Source organism: Podarcis melisellensis, assembly GCF_964234715.1.
Source record: "Podarcis melisellensis genome assembly, chromosome: 8".
Classification (NCBI taxonomy): Eukaryota; Metazoa; Chordata; class Lepidosauria; order Squamata; family Lacertidae; genus Podarcis; species Podarcis melisellensis.
Genome location: NC_138540.1, coordinates 55,226,215 through 55,252,096, shown reverse-complemented (window position 1 = coordinate 55,252,096; position 25,882 = coordinate 55,226,215). Strand labels below are relative to the sequence as shown.

The 25,882-nt window shown below is 44.4% G+C and overlaps 2 protein-coding genes and 1 long non-coding RNA gene across 7 annotated transcripts in view; 2 read left to right on the top strand and 1 right to left on the bottom strand.

Annotated features, from left to right (window-relative positions):
• The window catches only part of GLG1 (golgi glycoprotein 1), a 63,678-nt gene extending 46,079 nt beyond the window's left edge, over nt 1-17,599 (top strand). Inside the window, exons 14-27 of one of the 2 annotated variants that reach the window (XM_081922778.1) lie at nt 219-281; nt 1,161-1,274; nt 1,696-1,784; nt 1,923-2,040; nt 3,191-3,283; nt 4,026-4,163; nt 5,243-5,366; nt 7,436-7,578; nt 9,585-9,686; nt 10,547-10,654; nt 11,176-11,296; nt 11,851-11,957; nt 13,379-13,542; nt 17,048-17,599. In XM_081922778.1, the coding sequence (XP_081778904.1) occupies nt 219-281; nt 1,161-1,274; nt 1,696-1,784; nt 1,923-2,040; nt 3,191-3,283; nt 4,026-4,163; nt 5,243-5,366; nt 7,436-7,578; nt 9,585-9,686; nt 10,547-10,654; nt 11,176-11,296; nt 11,851-11,957; nt 13,379-13,542; nt 17,048-17,054 (1,491 nt within the window). In that variant the 3' untranslated portion in view covers nt 17,055-17,599. Of the gene's footprint in view, nt 1-218; nt 282-1,160; nt 1,275-1,695; nt 1,785-1,922; nt 2,041-3,190; nt 3,284-4,025; nt 4,164-5,242; nt 5,367-7,435; nt 7,579-9,584; nt 9,687-10,546; nt 10,655-11,175; nt 11,297-11,850; nt 11,958-13,378 lie in introns of both variants that reach the window. The other variant, XM_081922779.1, reaches the window with a different exon arrangement.
• Nucleotides 16,103-19,846, bottom strand: LOC309376447. The gene is made up of 2 exons (XR_014171197.1): nt 19,591-19,846; nt 16,103-17,833 (listed from the first exon to the last, which is right to left on the bottom strand). It is a non-coding gene; the product is annotated as an uncharacterized lncRNA (long non-coding RNA).
• A 608-nt stretch (nt 19,847-20,454) lies between these two features.
• PDPR (pyruvate dehydrogenase phosphatase regulatory subunit) overlaps nt 20,455-25,882 on the top strand; it is a 32,206-nt gene continuing 26,778 nt past the window's right edge. The window contains exons 1-4 of one of the 4 annotated variants that reach the window (XM_081922783.1): nt 20,455-20,573; nt 20,915-21,116; nt 21,624-21,680; nt 22,702-22,983. In XM_081922783.1, coding sequence (XP_081778909.1) covers nt 22,757-22,983 — 227 coding nt within the window. In that variant the 5' untranslated portion in view covers nt 20,455-20,573; nt 20,915-21,116; nt 21,624-21,680; nt 22,702-22,756. Of the gene's footprint in view, nt 20,574-20,914; nt 21,123-21,623; nt 21,681-22,695; nt 22,984-25,882 lie in introns of all 4 variants that reach the window. The other 3 variants (XM_081922781.1, XM_081922782.1, XM_081922780.1) reach the window with 3 other exon arrangements.

The following is a 25,882-nucleotide window of genomic DNA, read 5'->3' as shown; positions in this document are numbered from 1 at the left end:
CAAGCGATATTTTTTGCAACCTGTTCCTGCTCTCAATGACTTCTTACAGTAGCTGTTCTTGTCAACAGAAGTCTTCCTAGCTTGTCTCTAGGGATGCTCACATCCCAGGAGACTTTCCCACTCTGATGTACAAACATAGCATGAGCAACAGTGTGAACTGTCAGAAAAACTGGGTGTGGCCTTGGGTGGACTTATTGCTTTCTCTCTCCCTCTTGTAGGATATTCAGATAGAAGCCTTGATGATGCGAGCATGTGAGCCAATTATCCAGACCTTCTGCCATGTAAGTAACTCTTACTCATACTTGTTCTAATTTGGATAAGGATTGAGTGTGGAGTTCCTCCATTAGTATCAGTTGAGGGGAGGAAGACCATAGCCATGTGCATGCCTTGTAGTTCCCCCTTCATGTTAAGCATACCTTGCTGGAATGTCCATAATTCTCAAGGGCACAACCAGCCTTCTTGCATCCCCAGTTCCCTGCTCAGAACTTAGCCTTAATTACAGTGCTGGTTTGGATACCCAAAAGTCATAGCAAGCAGGTGCAAGACTGCATGTGTGCTGTGATTCCATTGGTGCACAGAATGGGACATTGGTAATTCAGTTTTCTGGCCTTTTTCTTCTTCCATTTTTTAAAAGCAAATATCTGGTTTCGCTTGAAACTCTTTAGCTGGTGCCTGCTGAAATATCTGAATATAAAGGGTGGGTGAAACAATTTCCAGTAGTCATGTGCAGGACTTTTCATTGTTAGTTTATTGATGCTCATCGTGCACAAAACCAGAATAAATTATACAGAGTAGGAGCGAGTATGTAGAATTCAGCTATTGTTGCATAGTCTTTGTATATCTCTGGCATACCAGCCGTAGTTAAATTGCAAAATGTGTTTATAGCATTTAATAGATTGTGTTGCATTTTTGGGTCCAGTGGGGGCATGTGCAGCTGTAAAGCAACTTGAGAGCTCTGGGGCTAACAGGCCCTGACTAGTCATTTTAACAATCAGGTTTCAAATGTAAGCCAGAGAGGTGCAATTACCTTCTCCAGCTTTAAATCATGGGTCCTGTTGCTTCCTCGACTGAGGTACAGAGACTTCCAGGAAGGGAGTTAGTTCCTGACAGGTTGTCATTAGTCTGTCTGTCTGTCCCATCCCCCCCAATATCCCATTCAGGAAGTGGCAGACAACCAGATTGACTCAGGAGACCTCATGGAGTGCCTCATTCAGAACAAACACCAGAAGGAGATGAATGAAAAGTGTGCAATTGGAGTCACACACTTCCAGCTGGTGAGTGTGGCTGGTTCTCCAGCATCCCCTAGTTTGACTGAGTCTGGGAGCCAGACAGCCATTATCCCTTTTTGCTCTGGAAGGCCAAAGGCATTTTCCTGTCTGCTGGAATTTGAACTGTTATGGCATAGTCCCCTTTTCAGTGCTGCCTTGGCTTATTTGCCACAAATAAGCTTCCGGATGTTCACTACTTTGTTCCTTTAACCACGTTACTTCCAAATCTGCCATTCTCATTCTGCAGTTGGAGGCAGGCAGTGCATGTAGTTGGGCCCATAGTGATTTGGATGGGCATTGCTCAAAGGTGGCAAGGCAAGAAGCAGGGCAGAGAGATACCATTGACTGGGGCTGCGGTAGCAGATATTCTTTGAAAGACTTCCTGTGCCTGACCTTGAGAGGAGCCTGTTTGTTTTTCTTTCTTTAGGTTCAGATGAAAGATTTCAGATTCTCCTACAAATTTAAAATGGCCTGCAAAGAGGATGTCCTGAAGCTGTGCCCCAACATCAAGAAAAAGTATGTGTGTGTGTCAGAAATTTGGCCTCATGGCTTTTGAATGCTAGAGAAACTTTTGTCTCTTAATCAGAAAGTGGGTGATACCCAAGAGTTTTACACCAAGATAGCCTGGTGTTATAACGCTTCTGTCCTCTTCAGGGTGGATGTGGTGATCTGCCTGAGCACCATTGTACGCAACGACACGCTGAGAGATGCAAAGGAGCACCAGGTCTCCATGAAGTGCCGCAAGCAGCTACGTGTTGAGGAGCTGGAAATGGTAAAAGTTGCCCTCTTGTTATTCTGAGGCTTTGCAAAGGCTTCTGTGGAGGGTTGCATCAGCTTGCGCTACCCTGAAAATATTTGGCTGCCCCTCAGCGCTAGTTTCCTTCTCTCTAATTACCATTTCTTATATTCTAAATTGGGCTTATAGCAGGCTTCTTTGCAAACGTTGGCTTTTCCTGGCACCTTGCCACAAGAAGGCAGTTTTTGCTGAGCCAAAGCCAGCCCCAGCTGTTGGGGTTTTAGAGTCTTGTTCAACCAGCTCCCTTGGACCAATAGAACTGCAAGCACCTTCTCTCTCTCTCTCTCTCTCTCTCTCTCTCTCTCTCTCTCTCTCTCTCTCTGTGTGTGTGTGTGTGTTTTAAGGGATTTTTTCCAGAGCTCTCCTGGGCAGCCAAACTGAAGACTGCATTGCACAAGTGTGTTATATTTTGATTCATAGCTTTGGCCTCAAATAGCTGAAAGACTTCCTCTTCCCAGTCGACCTTCTTGGGCAGCTTTTCTCAACCCTGGATCTTCAGATGTTCTTGAACTACAATTCTCATCATCCCTGACCACTGGCCATGCTGGCTAGGAGTGATGGGAGTTGTAGTCCAACAAAATCTAGGGACCCAAGGTTGAGAAAAGCTGTTCAAGGGTGTTCAGACCTGTAGAGGGTAGTTCCGCCACCCTCAGAAGTTGAGGGAATGGCAGCCTGGGAGAGGGTTTTCTCTGTGACAGCCCCTACATTGCGGAAGTCCCTCCCTACAGAAGTATCTCTAGCATCTTCATCGCATAGCTGAAGACATATCTCTTTCATCCTGGCCTTTGTTTTGTGGGTCCTCTTTTGCTGAATTTAAAGCGTTCTGTTCCACTTGGAAAGGTTTTGCTTGCTTTATAATTATAACAGCTTTATAAATTTATATTATTGTTATAATCCACTGTGCAGCATGAGGGTGAAGAAGAATGAGTAAAGAGATCCTATTAAATAAATATATAACCTCAAGAGTGCTGATGGTTGCCTGCAGAAAGCTTCCTAGTTAGAAGATAAACACTTGGTTCTCTCCTGGGCTTTTTACATTTTTAATTGGTTTTGTTTGCTTTGGATGTTCAAGCTTTCCACCTTCCCTTTGAGTCTGAATCCTTTTTCAATGTGATTCATCTTGCAGACTGAGGATATCCGCCTGGAACCAGACCTTCATGAGGCCTGCAAATCGGACATCAGGGACTACTGCCAGAACGTCCCCTATGGCAATGCTCAGGTGATCTGCCTTTTCAGTTCTCTCTCTCTCTCTCTCTCTCTCTCTCTCTCTCTCTCTCTCTCTCTCTCTCGATGTTTCTGCCTAGCAAGAAAGGCTTTGACCGGAATACATTCTGCATCAAAGCCCATTTCAGTCTGCTTTGATTTACAAACCTTTTGCTTGTACTCTGACTCACAGCCAAGTCCACTGGATGGGCTGATCAACTTCCTAAGCACCACTGGCAAGTGTTTCTCCAGCACGACAGAGCACTTCTCCATGGGCTCAATTTTCCTCTAGCTCTTCCTTAGTCAGTGGCTACAAAATATCCCACCCTTCCAAAGGAGGCCAGTTTACATTGAAACTACCAGGTTGACTGTTGAAGAAAGAGCTTTTACTCGATGAGTTGAACTTTCAGCCACTAAACCTTCCCCCCCCCCCCCAAGGCTAAGTGAACACAGTGACTTCCATCTTATGAGTTGGTTTTTAATATAATTTATTTTGGTACTTCTAAACCCTCCTCAATTTAGCATCCTCCTTCGAATACTTCACCCAAAATGTGCTGTGGGTGAGACCTCCTCAGTGCCACTATTGCTCCTGTTTTAGATGAGGTGCTGCTTAAAATAATGCAGGGGTTTGGCTATTTTGTTCCATAGCCTTTGCTTTGTTATTTTAAAGCCTTTGAGTCATTTACTTACTCCCAGATTAGCAATGCTGCCATCTAGCGTCCAGTTACCCTTGAGATGTTCTATTTATTTAACTGCAGATTATTGAGTGTCTTAAGGAAAACAAGAAGCAACTCAGCACTCGCTGCCATCAGAAAGTCTTCAAACTCCAGGAGACGGAGATGATGGATCCAGAACTGGATTATACTCTCATGCGTGTTTGCAAGCAAATGATCAAGGTAAGGGTGGCTGGTTGATGAGGAGAGGTTTAGAATCAGGCCACATCATGTTGCTTTCAGTGTAACATTTTCTCTCCATGCAAGAGTATATGTAGCTGACATTGCCTTGAAATAGGAATCCACATGGATTTTTGTAGGAAGATTTTTGGATGTTTAAACTGGGTTTCTGCCTGCTGCTGCTCATGAAGACTTCTCAGTTTTGTTGATTTCCATATTTATTTGTCTGCAAAGGCAAAATCTTGCATTGGGAATTGGCCCATCTTGTACACACACCCAGAGGCCATTTCTGCATGGCATGGGATGATTTGTTAATATTCACAATATTCTATGGTGCAAACCAAATCTGACAATTTTTAGTGTACAAGCTTGACTCTTCATTCTGGAAAGATTCAAACGGTTCTAATCTTAAAACATCTCCTGCCCTCAAGTATATATTTTTAAATACCTAGCTGTGAATATGCAGTTGATATTCAACCATATTCTAATCTTCTACCAAATATTCAAGCATATCTGGTGAAAGATCAGAGAAGTAAAACTGAAATGGCAAAGTGTCAGACCTTGGTTGAGGGGCAAGCTTTTTCTCTCTCCTCTGCTGTAACTTCTGTAGAACTTCAGTCTTTCTCAGAACTTAAGGCAGGTGCATGCCCTAAAGTTCTGATACTAAGGGGGATACAGCAAAAAAGCTCTTGGAAGTGCAGCGGCTCTTTGATTTCTCTTCACACTACTCAGACCAGCAAGAGGCTCATGTGGAATTATAGCTGAGCGAAGCCCCACTTTTCCCATCTTCCTGTCCTGTTCTTGGTTCAGTGTGTTTCTAAACTTTCTCTGCAAAAGTACATTGATTTAGAGGTGCCGTTCCCACCACCTCTCCTGACATTAATGGGCACGGGTATTAACACAACACCTTTTAAGAATTCATTCCATGCCAAGCAACCTCTGGGTTGGCCTGGAAGTGCAGTGAGGCCTGACTTTTGCCTCTTCAGCACTTTGCATTCAGGCAACAAGAGTCCTGGCTTAAGATGGGAAGTGCTGTTGCTCTCCCCTTGCTGACTTGTTGGTGCTTTCTCTCCCTCTGTCAGAGATTCTGTCCAGAAGCAGATGCAAAGAACATGCTGCAGTGTTTGAAACAGAACAAGAACAGCGAAATGATGGATCCCAAATGCAAGCAAATGATTACCAAGCGCCAGATTACACAGAACACAGGTAATGGTGGGGGTTTTCTTGGAATTGGGCCTGGGGTCTGCACTTAAGGGCTGTAATCTTTATTACCTGAAATGTCTGCTATATCCCATCCTGGACTACTGTAATGTGCTCTACGTGGAGCTGCCTTTAAAATGTGCTCAGAAATTTCAGCTGGCCCAAAGAGCTGCAGCCAGACTGTTGGCCAGGGTTAGATATAGGGAGCAAATGATTTCCTTTTTAAAGCATTTCCAATGGCTACTGGTCTGTTAACAGGAACAATTCAAAGTGCTAGTTATGACTTTATAAAGCCCTATACAGATTAGATCCAGGCTATCTGAAAGATCATATTCCCTCATACAAACCTACCTGGACCCTGAGATTTTCGGGGGAGGTCCTTCACTCAGTCACACCACCCTCACGGCATGTTTGCCGGGCACACAAGATAGGACCCAGACATTGAAACTCTCTTCCCAGAGACATTAGACTGGCTCCTTCCTGGTTGCCCTTCTGCTAGCAGGTGAATACTTTTGTATTCCAACAGGCTTTTAGGAACTGACCTTTTTTAAGGAAAGGGCTGGTGCTATGATATTTTATAGTTGTTATTTATACAGGTAACTCACATTTTATGCTTATTTTACTTACACGATTGTAGCTTTGTGGGCGGGTGGTAAATAAATAAATGGAGAGCCAAGGAAACCCACTCTCCATTTATTTATTTCCTCCCCACATGTGTGCATAGCTGTGATCACAGGCTTATCCTGCTTTGGGAAGGCTGTGGGAGGGCTCTGGCAGCATCCCAAGTTCAGCCTTCCTAGACTAGACTGCCTTGTTTGCTTTGTTTGTGTGGCATAAATGTTATGACTATTCTGTAGGTATAATCCCCTCCAAGGCAAACTTTTCTTGAGTGTTAAAATAATTTGTCCTCTCCTTGCACAACCCTGTGCCTTCACCATTCAACATTTCCTATTTGAAAACTGGTGGGATTTTTTTTTTAATTTGTCTTATAAAAACATCTGATTTTAAGTTAATACCTATACGTGAAATGGTAGTCCAGTAGTAAAGTTCATACTGTGCAAACAAAAAGTGTCAGGTTCAGTTCATCTCCAGTTAAAAGGATCTCTGAAAGATCTCAGAAAAAAACCCTGAATTTTTAAAAATTGCTACCTAATGCAGAGATTTAGCTATGCTATAACTATGTATGTTTTCAGGTGTGATTGTATGTTCCTCAGCTTTTGCTGAATAAAGGAAAAAGTTTTAAGAACACCCATTTCCCCCCTCCCCTGGGTTATTTTCCCATGGCATCGGGTTAACCACATCAGTCACCCACCCTTTGATAATTTCTACAGACATTATGAGAACAGCCTGGAAGCAGCCCCTGTACTGCTCTAGTTATATGCAATACTGGGCAGAACAAAACAAAGTTGGAAACCAGCGTGGTTTGGATAGTTGTCTTTAAATTTTGATATCCCTAACCCTGTGTGCATCATCAGTTGATAGCCACCATGGAAGGCTTTCATATCACCTCATGCATGACACTTGGCAATGATTTAGCATTGGCATGCCCTCCCTATCACAAGCAGGACCTACAAACCACAATCCATACCTAAATGTTACGTATGAATCAGGGATAGTAGTTTGTTGTGACCGTAACAAACCATAGTGTAAAGCTAAAGCTTGTTCTTGGCTTCCTTGTTCTTTTGCATCCTTTGAGCAGAACAAACAACATTGCTGATGTGGATATGATGCTAAGCCAGGGTTTGTTGCTTGCACTAGGGGAGGAGGGAAACAGGAGCAATCTCCATATTAATGGTCAACCATGACCATGAGAGCTGGGAACCAAGTAAGCTGAATTCCACAGCTTGTTCCTTTTTTCTATGCTCCCACAGGATTGTGGGCATCTGCCGAGCCTTGTGTGTATGTAGCTGGTTTCCCGAGAGCCAAGGCCTTGCAACTTGGCTACATTATGGGCAACTCAGACAGAAAGAACTCCAGTGCTGGACTGCTTAGTAAAAGTGGCTCAGTTCTGCAGCTGGTGCCTTATTCCAGCAGCCGCTCTTCATGACTAATTTTGCTCCTTTCTTCCTTCGTAGACTACCGCCTGAATCCAGTGCTCAGGAAGGCCTGCAAAGCTGACATCCCCAAGTTCTGCCAGAGCATTCTGACCAAGGCCAAGGATGATTCTGAGCTTGAAGGGCAGGTCATATCCTGCTTGAAGCTGAAATACGCAGACCAGGTGACTAAGGGGCATATGTTTCACAAGGACCTAGGGCCAGAAGGTCCCCAAAGGGACTTGTTCTGCTATGTGGCATGTGCCAGTCAACAAGCATGTTTAAAATACAGGCAGGTCTCAGAAGCTTAGGCCCAGTTACACATGTTCTCTGGGAATTTGTTCCAGTGATCTGATTTAGTCAACCTAAACTTAAAAGTTACATTTATTTAACTTAAAATTTAAAAAGTGTGCTGTGTAAATTTTACATGCTGAATAACTATCTAAAGAATTTTTCTAGCAACCAAGCATTTGAAATGAATGTTGATTAGGAGAGAAAAATGAATAAAACCCACTTAATAAAACATTTTAAGATGGGACAATTGAAAACATACAGTTCCATACATGGTTTAATGTTTGTAACTAATAGAGTGTTTAACATTAATTTTATCAAGTCCTAAAAGTTAACCACTTATATTTGGAAAAAGCTGTAACTATATTGAAATCACACAATTCATTATGTTATTAGCTAATTTTATGGAACAGTGAATTTTTGGTAATTCATCTGGTGTCACTGATCAGCCTAAGTGGTGTGATCATTATGTTAAAAGGAGTGATGTGTAAAGCAGCCACTGAGAGTTGAGAAGGCTTCTTCTTGGACCTGCAGACAGAAAGCAGAGGTGATCATTGAGCTGCTGGTAACCTTCCTCTGCTTTTCTTATCTCTTTATGAGCTAAATGGCCCTGCTCTTTTCCCTCGTGAATATATTGAGGGATATTAGGAGACAGAATATGAGCATAGGTAAACAATGAAGGAGGACTTATCTCTGCCTTATCTCCCTGGAAGCATTCAGAATTCCCAGCTGTCAGAGGCTCACTTGCATGGAGCTTCTTCTGGTGTGGTGAATGTAACACATAATTACCCTCTTTGATCAGATTGCTTTGGCTTGCTGTATTCTTGCATCTTGAATTGAATTGCAGGTTTTGTCTAAGTGCTGCCTCATCTGATGTTTTCCTATATGAAGAATTCTCCCTATAGAAAAAAGCCATAAACAAAGCTGCCTTCTGCTGTCAAAGATTGACTTTAAGAGATTTTTTTTAGTGCTAAAGAATGCACCAAAAATACATGATTGCTCAAGTTAGTTAAGATTTGTGGTGAATGTGCATTAATGATTCTGTATAAGCACAGGTCAGAGGCAGGGGTTTCCCCATTGCTGACTTGTTTCCACAGTGCTGGTGAACCCATATCTCTGCCCATCTCTAGCTCCTTCCCCTATGGAGAACCACTTCATATTTTAACTGCAGTAGAAACATGTTCATCATTAATGGGCTTAGGCTGCAGCAGAAATAAATGAAGGGAAGCTACGTGTCTCTAAACACTTAGATGTGCACAAGTGAGTTGTAATTAATTGGTTGTGGTTTCTGATACGTGTAGATTCCTGCTTGGGAACAGGCACCTCTTTTCCTTAAACATTTACTTGGCAAATAGTGCTAAAAAAGGGTATCCAGGTTGCAATAGTTCCAGAGTGTTATGGTTTATCTGAGAAGCAGATAGACTGGAGAACTTTGGCTAGGAGGCTGGACAGTTTCTCTTAACAAGGGCTGGTCCAATACATATGCTGCAGTAGGCAGAATATAAAATCTCTCCCCCCCCCCCAGCCCCCGGTCATAATACCCAACGCCAACACTTATTTTGACACCAGGCAGAAAATCCTACAAGTACTTCTTCCTCTCTCCCAGGCAGGAAATATACAATAATAAATTAAATCACTAGCAATTTTCATTACACTGAAAATCACTTGCCTGAGCCATTTGTCTAATGGCAGGGGATGCCTTTCTATAACACTGGTAAAGTCTGGATTCAAGCAGGATTTATGTTTCAGTATGTGCACAGTCTATGCAAGAGCACAGGTAAAGGTGTGGGAACCAGTAACTATACTTCATTCATCTGGGTAGCAAGTAAGGCTCTGCGGAACATGTGAATGTTGGTTCTTCTCCAGTGGCATGACTGTTCTTGTTCTCACCCTTAAACAGCGTCTCTCTCCCGACTGTGAAGATCAGATTCGCGTGATTATTGAGGAATCCGCTCTTGATTACCGGTTAGATCCTCAGTTGCAGATGCACTGCTCAGAAGAGGTGGGAGTTTTCAAATTCAATCCTCCTTCACACTATATATGTTGGCAAGTTCTCACGAGCTCCTGGTAGTACAGTTTGAACTATGGCGATCTTGACTGAATCCCCCAGTAGTTTAAAATCACCTTGTGGTTGTCACCTTTTGTGGCATTTGCAATTTGCAGAAAATAGATTTGCTCCAAGAGCTGCTTGTGGGCAAAGCATTATGGGAATCCAGCTTGGCATCTTACACAAAAATTGTTCATATTTCATATGCAACCATCCTTTCCAGAGTTAAGTTGATATGTAAAGTTCCTCCCCTTGGTCCTTTCCATGCTATGAGGAATAGTGTGTGGGAGACTCCTTGTTTCATCATAACTGATATTTAAGGACCTCTTGGAGAACAAGCCTTCCTTGAATTTGGAAAGGAACAGGAAGCTTAAAAGCAGGAGTAGATGGCCCCTAATAGTATTGCCTTGCCAAGCAAAGACTATATAATAGAAGCATAGAATCCTGCTCTTGCAGGGTGGAGAGTAGGTGCTGCTTGTCACTTCTGCTCATTTCCAGAAATTGTTCCAAGCTCTGCCAGCTGGAATTTAGCTTAAGTCAGGGAATAGCTTCCAGCCTTGGCCTTAAGCAACAGCCACGATAGAGGACCTCTGGATAATGTTGCTAATCCTCTGGGCTATGTTACACTGTAAGCCTTTCCTCAGTAATAAAGGGATAACATGTACTGAACCAGAAAGTAAGGTTGCATTTGTTTCCCTTGCTAGATTCCATGTTTTGGACCTTTTTGTCACATAAATTTGTTCTATCTCCCTCCAAAAGGAGGCTACTTTGTTGGCCTGTGGTACTATAACCTAATGTATTTTATGTTTTGAAAGATTTCTAGCTTGTGCGCTGAGGAAGCAGCAGCCCAGGAGCAGACAGGACAAGTGGAAGAATGCCTGAAAGTGAATCTGCTAAAGATCAAAGCAGACATGTGCAAGAAGGTAAAGAACTAGGTGTGCTTCTGTGCTAATGGCAAGGGGGAGAATGCTAGATTGTGTACAGCTCAATCTGATGGCATTCTCCTCACTTTGGAACTTCTTCGGCACTACAGCTTTGTTCTCTAGCTTGGATGTTCCAAGGATTCCTAGGGCTAGTTGTGATTTGCTTTCCCCTCTGTCACTGTTCCTCAGTCCGCTTCAGTCAGCCAAAGGAAAGGCATCCATTCCTTCCCCTTTGCATTTTTCTGTTGCCACACTTCAGCACATCCCTTTCAAATTCTGACCCGGCAACAGTCATCAATGCCTTCATAACTTTGAGTAGACTACTATAAAGGTGCTCCATTTGAAAGCAACTGGAGTCTTCCACACTGCAAAAAAGTCTTACTTTATTTGAGAACTGCTCAGGGCTATAAAGCAGGGTTTAAGTATTCCAAGTATAATAAAGCAGCAGGAGGATGAGCAAGTTAAGATGAAATATGCAAATCATTATATTGAGGGTGCATTGCAATTTTCTGCCCTTCTAGGAGGTGCTCAACATGTTGAAGGAGAGTAAAGCTGATATCTTTGTGGACCCCGTCCTTCATACGGCCTGTGCCCTTGACATCAAGCACCACTGTGCTGCCATCCCACCAGGAAGAGGGCGACGTAAGTCTTACAGCTTGCTAAGAAGCCCAGGAAGCATCTCTGCCACCAGTGGTGCTACTTCCACAGAGTCAATCGTTTTCTTGGTATTGAACAAGTCTAGGCACAATTGCACTCTAAACAACTTGCTTACGATAGATTTGTACACTTCTAGAGGTGTGAAGGACTAGTGGATAGAATCCCCCCACCAGTGGTAAAAATCAATATACTTGGGGGGAAACAGAGGAACTTTCATACAACTTTCATCATCATTGTTTAGATTAATGAGTAAAATCCTTTCTAAGCAATACATATTTGCTAAAAATATATATAAAATATGTTAAACACCAGGGTCACCAATGTAGTGCCCGTATCCACCCCTGATGATTTTACCTGGTGCCCATGAAATCTCTGAGCCCCCCAGTGCTCCCCCCCCCATGAAGTGGTGCAATGGTCATTACCTGTTTTGTCACCTTGAGAAACGCATAATAGCAAGAGGGTGGGAAGATCAAGATCATGATGATCTGAGAAAAACTGTGCCTTCAATCATTTGTAACACTCTTCCCACTGTTCTGCAGAGATGTCTTGTCTGATGGAGGCCCTGGAGGACAAGCGTGTGAGGTTGCAGCCTGAGTGTAAGAAGCGCCTTAATGACCGGATTGAAATGTGGAGCTACGCTGCCAAGGTGAGCAAAGCTGCTCGCTTTATTCCTCCAGGAAGACCTCTTCTGGGTGCCTAGGGATTGTTGGGAATATGAGGGAATTGGAACAGATGGAAGGTTCCAGCATGATGCATGTGCTGGTGCTGAAAGCCGTGAACACATGATGGAATGCTACTACTGTAGTGACAATCCTTGACACAATATGCTAGATTGGTCTTGGAAGCGAGTCTGAGTTACCGGCATGGACAGCCTTAATATGCATGTCGAGCATGGCTCCTCACCACTTCTGTGCAATTCTAAATTCCATCTGTAGAAAGCTATCCTTGGCAGGGCAAGTGCAGCACAAAATGTAACAGTTGCTGTTACAGAGCAGGGCCCCATCTCTTGATATCTTGAGGTCCTGGCCCCTGAAATGGGGGGGGGGGGGAGAGAGAGAGAGAGAGAGAGAGAGAGAGAGAGAGAGAGAGAGAGAGAGAAAGAAAGAAAGAAAGAAAGAAAGAAAGAAAGAAAGAAAGAAAGAAAGAAAGAAATTTGGAAGGCCCAGCACAGGGCAGCTGTGGGAGGGCAATACCATCCTGCTGTTGGACAATCATATAACACCCCCTCCTCCTCTCCAGACACCTTGCTGTACATACCCTGGCTTGTGTTTGCACACTCTGCTGAGGAGAGATTGGTTACAGAAAGAACATCCTGAATCTCAAGGGGAAAGCTTGCAGTTGAAAGGATATAAGGAGCGTAGGACTCCTTGCTACTTCACAGCTGTTGATCATGGTATTGTGTTCAATACCATGTGAGGGAGGGATAGGATCAGATACTTTAAGAAATCATTTATTAATGGAATTTATAAAGCTACCCCATTACACAAAATCTTTGATTGATGCCCAAAACAAGCGCAATTAAAGTACAATATAAAGTCATAAACTTAAACTAAAAACACAAAACATAGTTTTTACAGCCAAGAAGACTAGTCCATAAAACAAGTTATTTCAATGGCCCCTAGGTGAATAGAAAGGTCTTCATCTGGCTCTGAAAAGATCACAAAGCTGGTGCCAGGTGATCTTCTTTAGGAGGTGTGTTTCTTCACCCAGGTGCCACTACTGAAAATGCCGTCTCCCTGCCCTACTTTGTTTGTTTATTTTTATTTGAAAAAATTTACAAGCTGTTTAATATATATTTTAAATTTCTTAAGCCTGTGAAGAAGAAAAGAAGGTTCAGGTAAGCACCTATGAGAGAAGGAGCTGGCAGAACACCAGTATAACATGGACAAATGGCCTAGCCCAGTTTATGGTCCTGCAACACTATTCTGGTCTATACAGGGTTGTAACAAATCGGGTGGTTTTAGAGAAGATTTGTTTGAAGCACTGCCCCCTAAATTTCATCTGTACATTGTAGATATCTGTTACGATTGGTTTGGGAGCTGACTCTTCTTCCTCCTTGCCTGCCAGGTTGCCCCAGCGGAAGGCTTTTCTGATCTTGCCATGCAAGTGATGACCTCTCCATCCAAGAACTACATCCTCTCAGTGATCAGTGTGGGCATCTGCATCCTGTTCCTGATTGGCCTGATGTGTGGGCGTATCACGAAGCGAGTGACACGAGAGCTGAAGGACAGGTAGAGCCTGCCTTGGTAGTCAAAGGGAAGAAGGAAGGAAAGAAGGCCTGCCTGCCTGCCCGTTGCCCAGTTTGTACAGCCCTCCTCTGTATAGTCTCCCCTCCCACCTCTCCGGAGAGTACAAACAGATTAGAACAGCAGCCCGTGCCAGCTGAGTGTCCCATCTCGTCCATGGCTTCTCCACCCTCGGAACGAGTTGGCACGTGCAGCCTTGGCGGTCCAGCCAGCAGCTTCGTTACCCTGTCGTTAGCGACTGTTGTTTGCCTGCCTGTAGACAAGTTTTTTCTCTTTCTCTTTCTCTCTTTCTCATACTGTCGGAACTGCCTTCACTCCCCAGACAGACTGACAACCTGCAGCTCAAGAGGTTTTTAAAGCAAATTTTTAAAGATCTGTTCCAGACATAGTGTTGGACAGTAGGTCTTGGTGTGGAAGTGTTTGTGCTCCTTGGCTTAGGCAGGAGGACCGAGGGGAAGGGACATCACCCACCATTCACAGCTGGCCTTGCTTTGGACATCTGGCTCACCCTGGAACAAGCATCTCCAGCACATAATCAGTCAGCAAGAGTTGCCTCCAGAGGCCCGTCATCATCTCTACTGTTTTTGTGCTTTTGTTACTGTATTCTGTTGTACTTCTTTTTTTCTTTTTGTGGCTTGTTCCTCTGTTTTTGCCAAAAGGCAATGCCTTCCATACTTCTCCACCCCCACTCCAATCTTTGGGGTTAATAAAATATTGACCAGATTAAAGAAACTTCAGTGGTCTTACAGGCACCCCCTGCAAAACCATACTGTATCTCAAGGGAAGCCTTTGGACAAGCTATGGTGGAGCTGTGGTTTTGGGTAGTAAGGCGGTGGGTTTTGGAAGAAAACGAGGATTTGGGTCCTCCCCAAAGCGGCTGGACCCATAGGGTTCTTATTTACAAGGTACTGAAGTTTCCTCCCTGAACTGTCAGGGAGGGTGTAAGACTTCTCTTGCTGTCAAGAATCCATCTAAAGAGATCATCAGCCATTTGGGAAGTAGGGAAGCTGGCAGGGCTCCCTACACTAAGCAAGGACGGGGGAGGGGAGGGGGGATAGCTTTCTAAGAGTTGGATGGGAGAGGTATCTTTGCTGAAGTGATGCTTTTAGTAACAGTACCACAGTACCTGTTTGCAATGAGCAGGAGTGTGCTCCTTGTCTGTTGATTGGAGAGCACAGGGAGGAACTCGAAGAAGAGGAAATACGCATGTGCAGGCTCCTTGTGTATAGTAGGATATCTATCAGCCTGTTAGACATGGTTGCCTGTATGCTTTAGAGGGCTAAATCATGAGTCTGCCCGACACAAGGCTTGAGTGCAACATCTTCTTCCCCTCCCTGCCCCCTGTCCTGCTTTGCTGCAACTGCTCAGTCAGATGTCAACTTCTCAGCGTTCTGCATTAACGTCACAAAAGCGAGGGGCTTTTGGCAATGGGACCAGCTGATCTTAATGATGATGTGGACACTCAGCCATACCACTACTGTGAATATTTTCTGCTGCTCTTGAAGTGTTGGTGAAAGGCACAAAAGTTTTTAGCTTTAGGAAACCTTTATTTTTCATCCTACTGGAAAGCAAGTCGTTCAGAGTGTGGCTTTGTATTCCTGAGGATGGCAAACTGGAAAAGCTTGTGCAAGAATCTCACCCCATCCCACCCCACCCCTGAGTCCCACTGACTGTTTCAGGCCTCCAAAATTAAGGAGAGATGATTAGGGAAATCAGAGATCAGTGGGCAAGCCTGTGTGTACTGAAGGGGTTTTTTTGGACTGTGGCCACTAGATTGGATTTCCTTCCCCTGCTTCTGATATTACTGAATCTATGAATGGTGACATTGGAAAGGGGTGTGTGCCATAGTTCCCCAACTAGTGCGTGCTCAGTGCATTCCAAAGCCTCTATTCCCTCCCCCTCCCTTTCACCCACACCTGGATGCCCTTCAGTATTGTGTTATTCTGTGTTTTAACTCTGAGACAAGGCATAGACTTCTTTATCCTAAGGAATCCACCTTGACTGAAATGGGGTGGCGATGGTGGAGGATGCTCCCAGAGCAACTCAAGTCACTTGCAAGAGAGGCAGCCAGCAGATTAATTGCAGGGTGCTTAGAGCTGCTATTCATACTGTAGGAGGCAAGGAATAACCTTGGTCGTATCATCTTCCGAATCCTACACAACATTGGGAAGAAACTGGTACTTGCATATGGTGACCCTGCAGCAAATGCTGTGAAAGGAGAGGATGCCCCCACCATCCTGGCTAGCACATGCATTCAAATAAGATGTACAACGTATTATTCTTACATTGCTTCCCTTCAGCCAACTACAATTGCCTTCCCTCGATCCTAGTGGGAGTGCCCCATTGGTTAATGAAAGAAAAATGCTCTTCCCATAATCAGCAACAGTGGTTTTTGCAGGCATATAGTGATGCTACCGAAGAGGAGGAGCTTGTGCGGGATGCACGTAAGGGAACTAGTTGCGTGGGAAGAGACAGAATGCCGAAGCCATTACAGCCAGCCAGTCACTCCATTCTCTCAGTGACCCTGAGTGAGCCATTGTTTTAAAAAGAGACAAGCAGCAGCCTCTTGAGTTCCAAGCACTGCAGGTCTCTGTCTCAGCAGCACCTAAGCCTCCATGCAGTCTCCTCAGACCCTGTCAGTTTCAGTCTGACAGTTAAGTATTTCTGCTTATTTGAGGGACGACTGTTTACAAAAATGATCCTTCATCTAAAGTGTTGTGCTTGCCACTTCCTCCTCAGAATACGTGCAACTGCTTAAGGAAGATGGAAGGGGCTGTGCTGCAGTTTGAATGTTTGAAAAGTACTTAGGAATTGGGAGCTTGTTTTTCTGCTTCTTCCCTATAAGGTTCCCTGTTTGAACTTGTAGTACTTGCTGTCTTCACCACTGTGGCCTCGACTGTCTTGTAACACGAGCTCCTCCATTTTCTGGACCCTGTGCTGCTGCTGCTTCTCCTTCCTTGTGTCTCATATAAAGCTGCGCTGATGCTGCTCTCTTGGCTCTCATCTCAAGGAAGGTCCCCTGTTTTGATGCATTGGAGATGGAAGTACGCGGGTTGGGCACTGCTCTATGCATAACAGGGTTAGAGTACCTGCAGAAAAGCCCTGGTGGAGCCTAAGGAGCAGGGATTTCTAGGCTTTTAGTGGTGGCTCTTAGATGCAGCCTAGGGTATTCTCTTGTCCCAAAGTAACCTAAGGAACTTGTTGAATTGGAAAACCGAAGGATCACACATCCTTTTCCACTTCATAGTTTGTCCAACTGGATTGATAAGTTACACTCTTCCTACATACACACTACAGGTGCATCCAGAGCATTAATACTAACAAACTGGAAGAGTGCTGGGTGGAGGGAACTGTCTTTAGGAAGTGGTGCCATCCAGCATGTGGTACCAGCACTGTCCTGGCCCCCGGCTTGTGCTGACACCTGTTCTCATATTGCTAGTCCGTCTGGACAGCTGTGACCAGCATGATAATTGGTTCCATTTCTGTGTAGATTCTGAGCATCAGGTGTGCTGCTTCTCCATCTGACACTTGCAGACTCCTCCATCCAGAGGCTCCCAAGCTGGTGCAAAGAGAATTAAATGACTTATCTCAAGGTTCTTGGAAATGCATCAGAGGCAGGCTGCAATTTCCCTTCAGGTACGCTTTGGAACTCAATATAAGTGGTGTTTGATTGAAGAATAGGTGTGTTTTGTGTTTGAGAGAAGCAAAATGCAGGTGCACAGAACAACTCAGGGCGGCATAAAAGGGTTTGTATTCAGTGCCCCTCCTGCAGCTTGCAAAACCAGCCCTTTGGAGAGACAGTAAATTGGTAGATGATACAGCTAATGTTGGCTGACCCTTAGTCCTTTTAAAAAATGTAACATTAACAAAGGTTTTTTTTGTAAATTGTTTTTCCTTTCTGTGTACAAAATCTTGGCTGTTCTTTCTTTTTACATGTTCATGCTGTGTAATTTTGAATTGTTAACGGAGATTCTGAACATAATGTGCATTTTTTTCTGTACAGATGAAATGGGAGAATTTAATAAAAAAGAGTCTGCAGGTTTTTACTTGTTTTGCTTGTGTCTCCATCAACTGTGAATAAAAAGGGAATCTCCCTCCCCAAGTCATGCCAGACAAACTGTATCTCCTTTTCTTTTTAATCCAGAAAAACTTTTGACAAAAACTCCTGTGGTACCTTTGTTGACAAGATGGTAAAATGTGGGCTGGATTATAATTGTTGTTGAATGGATCTACAGCTGGTTGAGCGACCATATCCAACGGGTGTTCATTGATGGCTCTATCTACCAAGAAAGAGGTCTCAATTGTCAGGGCTGTGCTCCTGGGCTGTTAAACACCTTTATAAATTACTTTTATTCAGGGGGTGTTTATCAAGATTTGCAGATGGCATGAGAGAGACTAATTATAGCTCTTACTTTAAAAGATAGAAACAAAATTCAAAATGATCTTGAGGCTGGAACAATAGGCTACAAACAACTGAAATTCAACTGAGATAAACATCAAATCCTGCATTTAGGTACCAAAAAAGAACCAGATTTAGGTTGGGGTGGGGACCTAGCTTGGCAGTTGGGCATGTGAGAATTTAGGTTTCTTAGTCAATCACAAGCTAAACATGGACCTACAGTGCAATTTTGCTGATATATAAGCAAACACAATCTTCAGCTTAAATTAACACAAGCATGGTGTCCACAACATGGGGAGTAAACGTTCTGCTCTGATTGCTGGTCAAACCATATCTGGAGTACTGTTTCAATTCTGGGTGTCACATTTAAACTACATTTACCATCTTGCATTTTTAGCCTCCCTTTCCACCAAGGAGCTCAAGGCAGCAGACATGGTTGCTCCTTCCCCTAATTTATCTTTATAATAACTATATGAGGTAGGTGAGACTGGGATATAGTGGCTGACCCAGGGTGGGGATCTGGCCCTACCCACCACTGACATGTGGCCCTCAAATGGTTGCCCAGAAGAGGGTGTAGTTCAGGCTGAAAAAGGTTCCCCACTCCTCCTGTAGGTGCAAACAAATCTTGCTTTGGAGCAAAGTTCATGGTGCCTGTCAGCCACCACACTTCTTGGTCTGCCTTATGTCAGTTTTCATGAACCATCCCTGACCCAGATGGGAATTCCCTGTTGCCCAAAGTGATGGTTTCTCTAAGAGTGATGCCACGAGCCACTGTGTCTCACTGATGCAGTGTGGGGTAGGCATACTTGGCTTTGCTGAAATATTAACACAATGGGGAAGAGACATTTGGATTGGATGTGCATCAACAGTAGGCTCCAGTGTTGGGGAAGGTGGAGGGGACACTGGAACAGTGGTAACCCAATAAAAGCAGAGTGCTTCAAAACTGGGATGCCTGTCTGGCAAATTGCTAGCCCAGGATGGAGAAGATGTGGTATTTTTCTTCTGGGTCAACCTTTGTTTTTTTGTGCAATTAGGAGAATATAGAGCTTAAATGTTCAATGGTGAGTTCCTAAATTGGAGGACGATCTTGGTTCTATGTGAAGTTGGGTCTTTATGAGAATACATTCCCTCCAACTTAATCATGCAAAGGTACCCAATTTGGCTTTTTGGTTGTTGGTTTTTAACCTAGTGCACCACTAAAAATTAATCTTCAACTTTCTTCATATGAAAACTGCTGAGCTTCTCTTTGTCTTGCACCTAAGGACCCTGTGTGTTTCACCTAAAAAGATACAACGGCGTACAGATGGATGCATTTTAAATGGGGATGGAGCAGTGGTCAACCATTGCATGCTTCTTTGTCCCAGCAGTAGAAGGTGCAACCTAAAACTTGCTTTAGCACACAATAGACTGGAGTCTCCTTTGTTCGCCACCCGCCACCCCCCAACATTTCATTTGAACACTGTCCCAAGATGCAGGCAACTTTAGGGGCGAGGGAGAGGGCGGGAGCCTCTTATCCAGCTGATGATGGCGACCCTGCTGTGCTTTACAGATTGCCCGCAACTTTGCGCCATTTTTGGGGCCTACAAGTTTACAAAAACGGATGGCAACATTACACCGGAGAACAATTAGATAACTATTTTTTTTTAAAAAATGTGAACAGTCAGTGACAACCGAAGTCGAGCTTTCGTTCATTTATTACATTAACATATTGCCTTTCCTGCAAGTTGCTAGGGCGCAGGGTGCAGGCTCCCCTCCCTGTTTTCTTCTCGGTAACAACCCTGCGAGGTAGGCTGGGGTGAGAGACCCACCACGGAGCAGCTTCATAGGTCAGCGGGGTTCATCATGTGCAACGGTTCCACCACGCCGGCAGAAGCCTTACGAATGATCCCGCCAACAACAGCGACACGATTGGTCCCTCGTTGCTCTGATTGCTGGTCAAACCACATCTGGAGTACTGTTTCAATTCTGGGTGTCACATTTAAACTACATTTACCATCTTGCATTTTTAGCCTCCCTTTCCACCAAGGAGCTTAAGGCAGCAGACATGGTTGCTCCTTCCCCTAATTTATCTTTATAATAACTATATGAGGTAGGTGAGACTGGGATATAGTGGCTGACCCAGGGTGGGGATCTGGCCCTACCCACCACTGACATGTGGCCCTCAAATGGTTGCCCAAAAGAGGGTGTAGTTCAGGCTGAAAAAGTATTATTTTTAATAAAGTAGCGGGAAGCTGCCTCAAGAATATGCGCCCCCCCCAGCACTGGCAGGTCCTTGGCGAGCAGCGCACACAAAACTCCCACTATCCAAAAAGCTGTGCCCAGGATAAGCGGAGCAGCATTAACGCCGCCACAACCGAAGAACTGCATACTGCGCCTGCGCGTCGCAGAAGCCCCTCTCTCTTTCCCATCCCCGCCTTTCTGTCTCGGACTAGCACTCAAAGATAGCGGAGTGCGCTTGCGCGGACTCCGTAACCCCACCTCCCGATTCTGATAGGCCACGCGCGGCTGAAGTACGGCACCGGGTGCACTGCTGTCGCGCGGTCCGGCCGTAAAGCGCAGGCGGGAAATCAAGGAAGGGAAGGGAGAAGGTCGCGCTCCGGAGGGGAAGCCGGCGTAGGTGAGGCGGCCCTTGACTCGGCCCAGGCCTCGCCTGCCTCCCTTTCCCCTGAGCCATGTTGGGCGGGGCATGCAAATAAGCCCTGCGTGGGCGGGGCCGGCGCATGCAAACGAAGGCTGTGGAGGCGGGGCCGTTGCATGCAAATATGGCCCCAGGGTGGGCTGGTGGGTTGCGCCAGGTGTGCCCTTTGCTGCTGGGGCAGAGCAGTCTTGCCCTCTCCCCACCTACAGAAATCTAGGCCTACCTTGCAAGGTGGTTGTTGCTGGGCATAACTGGAGTTCTTGAATGACTGATAAATTCCTCTTCCAATGTTAAGTTGTTGTTGTTGTTTTGATTGTTAGATACTTCAGGGTGAGGAGAGTGTTGGACTGAGACTGATGACGAAGACCCTGGTTCGAATCCCTCCTGCCACGAAGCTCCCTGGGTGACCTTGGAGCACTTACAAACTCCCAGCCTCACCTACCTCGCAGGGTTTGTTGTGAGGACAAAAGAGGAGGAGTGCCACACATTGCCGCCTTGAGCTCTTCTGAGGAAAGGTGGAACGTGAGTGTAATAATCAATAGCTGGCCTGGAGCGTTTGCCCTCCATTTAAAGAATCCTGGAGATTGAAGGATCCAAAATCCTGCTGTTGCAGGGAACCTGTTATTTCAGCTTCCCTGTTTGGTGGCTACCCAGCCTCTGTTAAAAAATCTCATGAAAAAGGCCACCACTTTACGAGACAATCTGTTCCATTGTTGGACAGCTTGTACGGCCAGGAATTTCTTCCTCATGTTTAGGTGAAATTGCCATTCTTGCAATTTGAACTTGTGAGTCAGATCTTTCCCTCTAGAACAAATTAGAATAAATTTGCTCCTTCACCTCTGTAGCAGCTGTTCAAACATTTGAAGATTGCTATCATATTGCCCCTTAGTAGTCTCAGTGCTAATAAAAATACACAACTCTTGCAGCCTTCTTCATAGGGCTCTGAACATTTTTGTTCCATGCCCCTCCCCAATGTTCTAGCTTGTTGATAGTCTTTTATTATTTCCGGTTGCTCTGTATCTTTTCCAGGTGGTCAGCATTCTTCTTCGTGCTCCAGATGTGGTCGTATCAGTGCTGAAAAGTGGGGTATGTTTATTTATTTCACCCAAGCCCTGGAATATTCTTTTCTCAGTGACATAACTTGATATGAAATTGTGTCAGAGCACAATGGTTCTCCTTTGCCTGTTCCTTTGGTGTGGCATGTGAAGTGTATAATATCTCACGTGGGGCGGAAATGGTTGGGTTGAGAAAGATAGTACTGGGTTTTCTAGATGTTGCTTGTGGGGCGGCATTTAACAGGCTGCAGTCTCCTGTCTTTGTGTTCTTGACTTTGGCAGAAACAGCTTTTCTGTAACTAGTTCTTCTCCATTGCCTTTTTTAAAACAGCATTTTTGCCTTTCAAATCTCAGTGTATGATTTCCCAATAGCCTTCTTAAATTTTAACTGAACAAAAGCAAGAATGTAAAAATTAAAAACATAATTTTATTTTTTATCATTTCCTTGTTATGCTCTACTATTCAAGTACTAGGTAACAGTGGTTTGGTATGTTCAGTATTAAAAAGCATTTCTTCTGTATGTGCTGTAACCAATTTAATTAATGGACCATGGCAACACAGTTCCCCACCCAGCCCAAAAAAGACCTTTTGTTTGCACTCTGTTGATGCTAAATACAAATTCAGTATTTTATGTCAAGCAATTCAGCATTTGAACAGAGTTGGACTTCCTGCCTGATCTTTATTAATTAATTAATTAATTAATTAATTAATTAGGGAATTGCTATAATTCTGCAAGTGTTGTTATGCAAAATAAAATAAAAAATCCGTGCATCATTGGCTTTCTCTCACATATTTTTCAGAGATGTTCTGTTTGTGACAGTGTATCCTTTGCAATGATCATCTTTTGCAGCAGGACCTGAAATCACCTCTGCCTAAGGCTATGGGTGGCTATTGTCTGTCTGGGTTTACAGAACCTGGCTGGGGGAACTTTTGCTCCATGTCAGTTACCTCTGTATAAGCCAAGGAGATTGTAATGCTGGCTGATGTCATTTTAAGCCATGATAGTTTTGCAGATTCATTTTGCATAATAATGTTATGTTTTCCAGAAATAGCAACTCTTGGGATTTATCTGTGGGGCTCGGAAAGGGCTAAAGGACCCTTATCAAGATGTTCCTCCGGCTCTTGTCTGATGTCCGGTGGCAAAGAGCTAGCCCAGGATGGAGAAGCATGACCAGCTCCCGGCACAGTAGCACAACTGGAGCAGAACCTCACCCGACCCCTCTGCCATCACATGCACAGGTGGTTATCTGTGGGGGTGGAATCATGGGCACATCAGTGGCATATCACCTCTCCAAACTCGGGTGGAAGGACATCGTCTTACTGGAGCAGGGCAGGTAAATAGGTTTCTTTCCCCCTTTGCAAAAGAAAATAGGTGTTTGATGCAGCAAGTGATGTTGTGTGGTGGAACTGGGAAGGTCTTGTAGCAGAGGTAAAGTGTACACACACCTGTTAGCTAACTGTAAGATTCAAGCTGAGAATTTATCTACATCTACAGAAAAGGCATTTGTATTTTCTGGATCTGTACTGCTTCAGGTTAGGACCAGTATTCAGATGTTCTCCTCACTTAAAAAAAGGAACAGGAATAGAACCCCCCCCCCCTTGCATGTAGAAACCCAGCATGGTGGGGAGATGACTGGACTCAGCTAGAACCCTTCTCTGACATCCTTGTTTTCCACAGGCAGCGGTCCTTGTTCAGTAATATCTTACCTACATCTGATAGCTTTCTTATGCAGCATCTTATCTTTGGAATTCATTTCAAGTTGCTTTGTCTCTGCCTTTCATGGGGATGAGAAATTTGTGTTCCTCCAGTTGTTGTTGGACTCCAACTTGCATCAGTCCTAGGAAGCATGGCCAATAGTTAGGGTGATGGGAGCTGCAGTCCCAGCAACATCTGGAGGGTTAAAACCTACCTTTTCTGTTTTCCTTGCTTCTGTTTGACACAACATCTCATACCTTGTTTCGTTTCCTTTACCTGTGCTTCTCCCTGCAGTGGGGGTATCTTTAAAGACTGTCTGGCTGGTTGAAAATACAGCTGCTGGGCTACTAATTGGGACCAAAAGTTGGGAATGTTTTCAGCTGGTGGCTTGGTGCTTTCTTTAAAAGCCTGTCGTGGCTTGGGACCTGTGTACCTGAGACAGCACCAGTTCTCACATAAACCTATCCATGTGTTGGGGTCATGGGGGGAGGCTACGGGAATGCTGACAGTCTGGGGGTTTTGTTCCTGAGCAGTTGGGATGCTTATAAAATTAAATACAATTGCACCTGCTAATACTGGTTTAACAGGCTTCATTGCTACCAGCACAGAGTCAAAGTTTCTGTAGAATTTCTGCATGCTTATTAAAATCATAAGGTGTAGACTAATGGTTATTAAGCTCTGTCTTCTTACACTTGTAATCAGGGTAGTAAAAATGTTCTAAAGGAGTGAATTCCCCCTATTATTTCAGTGCATACTTAAGATTGCCTTTGAAACTCTGATCTCTGCCTATATGGTGTATGGATTCCTGGTGTATGTTATTCCAGATTAATTAACTTTTAGTACATTGGTGTGATCTCACTTGTGTGACAGCAAGGGTGATTGGAATGAAATGCTTGTCATAAGAACATAAAAAGAGCCTGCTGGATCAGGCCAATGACCCATCTAGTCCAGCATCCTGTTTTCACAGTGGCGATCCAGATGCCAGTGAGATGCTTGCAAGCAGAGCTGGAGCATAACAGTACTCTCCTCTCCGGTGGTTTCCAGCAACTGTTATTCAGGAGCATTACTGTCTCCGACCATAGAGGCAGAGCACAGACATCACGACTAATAGCCTTCAATAACCCTTTCTTCTATGAATGTCCCATGTCTTTAAAGTATCCTCAGTAGTGTTAGATGCTGGTTTGGCATTAGAGGACAGCATTGTGTATGTTGTCTGAGTTAGTCTTTAAGACTGAAAGAAGCCCTGCCAGAAACCATCCGGTTCCTTTACGTTTCCTTTGCCAAGGAATGCTGTCCTAACCCTGTGTGTTGGCATTGCCGTGTCAGCAGCATGCAAGGGCAAATGTTTGCTATTCCTTTGGCTCTGGTGGCAGAAATTGCCTCCTTGCACTTGGGCTCTCCTTGTGAAATCTGGAATGGAAGGCAAAGCGTGCCTCTTGTCAACACACAGCTAAAAATATCCCCTCCCATATCTTAGTGGCACACTTGGGCTTTGCGTGCTCAGCACCCAAATTGGGTTTCACAAACTCCATCCTTTGTAAAACCAACACACATCTTCAGAGGAGCGCATTTTGATTTTGTTGTGTGCTGGGAAGAACATGGAGGAAAGCAAGGAAAAAGAGATTGGGATCTACTTAATGACACTTTATTTCACTTCGTACAAACTTAGCACTTCATATGGAATTTAAAAAGAAGCTCCTGCTTTATGACTGACCATCTAATTAAAGTTGAGGTGTTCCTGGCAATCTTGAAACTGTGTGCTGTGAGAGTATGTGATTGCTTTTCGATACTTCTAATGGTTTTTAAAATATCTTAAATACATTTTTTAAATTGTATTGTATTGTTTTATCACTGATGTACACTGGGCTCCTTTGGGAGAAAGGATGGGATGTAGAAATAATAACTAAATAAAGATGGGGCTTGAGGATCCATCCAAATGCAGAGCTTGTAAAGCTTAGTGCCTTCCTAAAAGTGAATAATTGTGACAGGTTTTCCAACAGAAACCAGCCCAAAGAAAGAGAGCCTTTCAGTTGCCTTTCTTTTAGCCCCTGGCAGTGATTTCATCCAGTCCAGGTCCCAAAAAGAAGAGGAGTAGAAATATCAGGCTCACAGTCGCTGGTAGGGTTATGTAATCTATCTGTTTCCAGACAGGAAGTAGCTTCTACTGGCTTTGGTGGTCTGTGATCCCAGTGTACAAGCCATGCCACCTTTGTAACACTTGCTGGTGGCAATGTGGGGAGGTCTCCTGGGGGAAAATATTTTTCCTTTCTCCAGGATGCTGCCCATAATCCCCACTAAGTGCTACAAGTTTCCTGACTGTGGGCTCAAGAAACTGCCTTCTGGGTGTACCCACAGAGTCTTTGGAAGTACAGGCAATTGTATAAGGTGCAAAAGGCCCCACTCTTTAATTGGTGGAAAGCCTTGCCTGCTCCTCCTCTTCCCTGCCTGATTCCATAGGAAATGACTCCCTGGGCCGTTTGCATCTAAATGTCCTAGGTTCAGTCTTTAGATAGGGTTGGGAAAAGCTCCATCTGGAG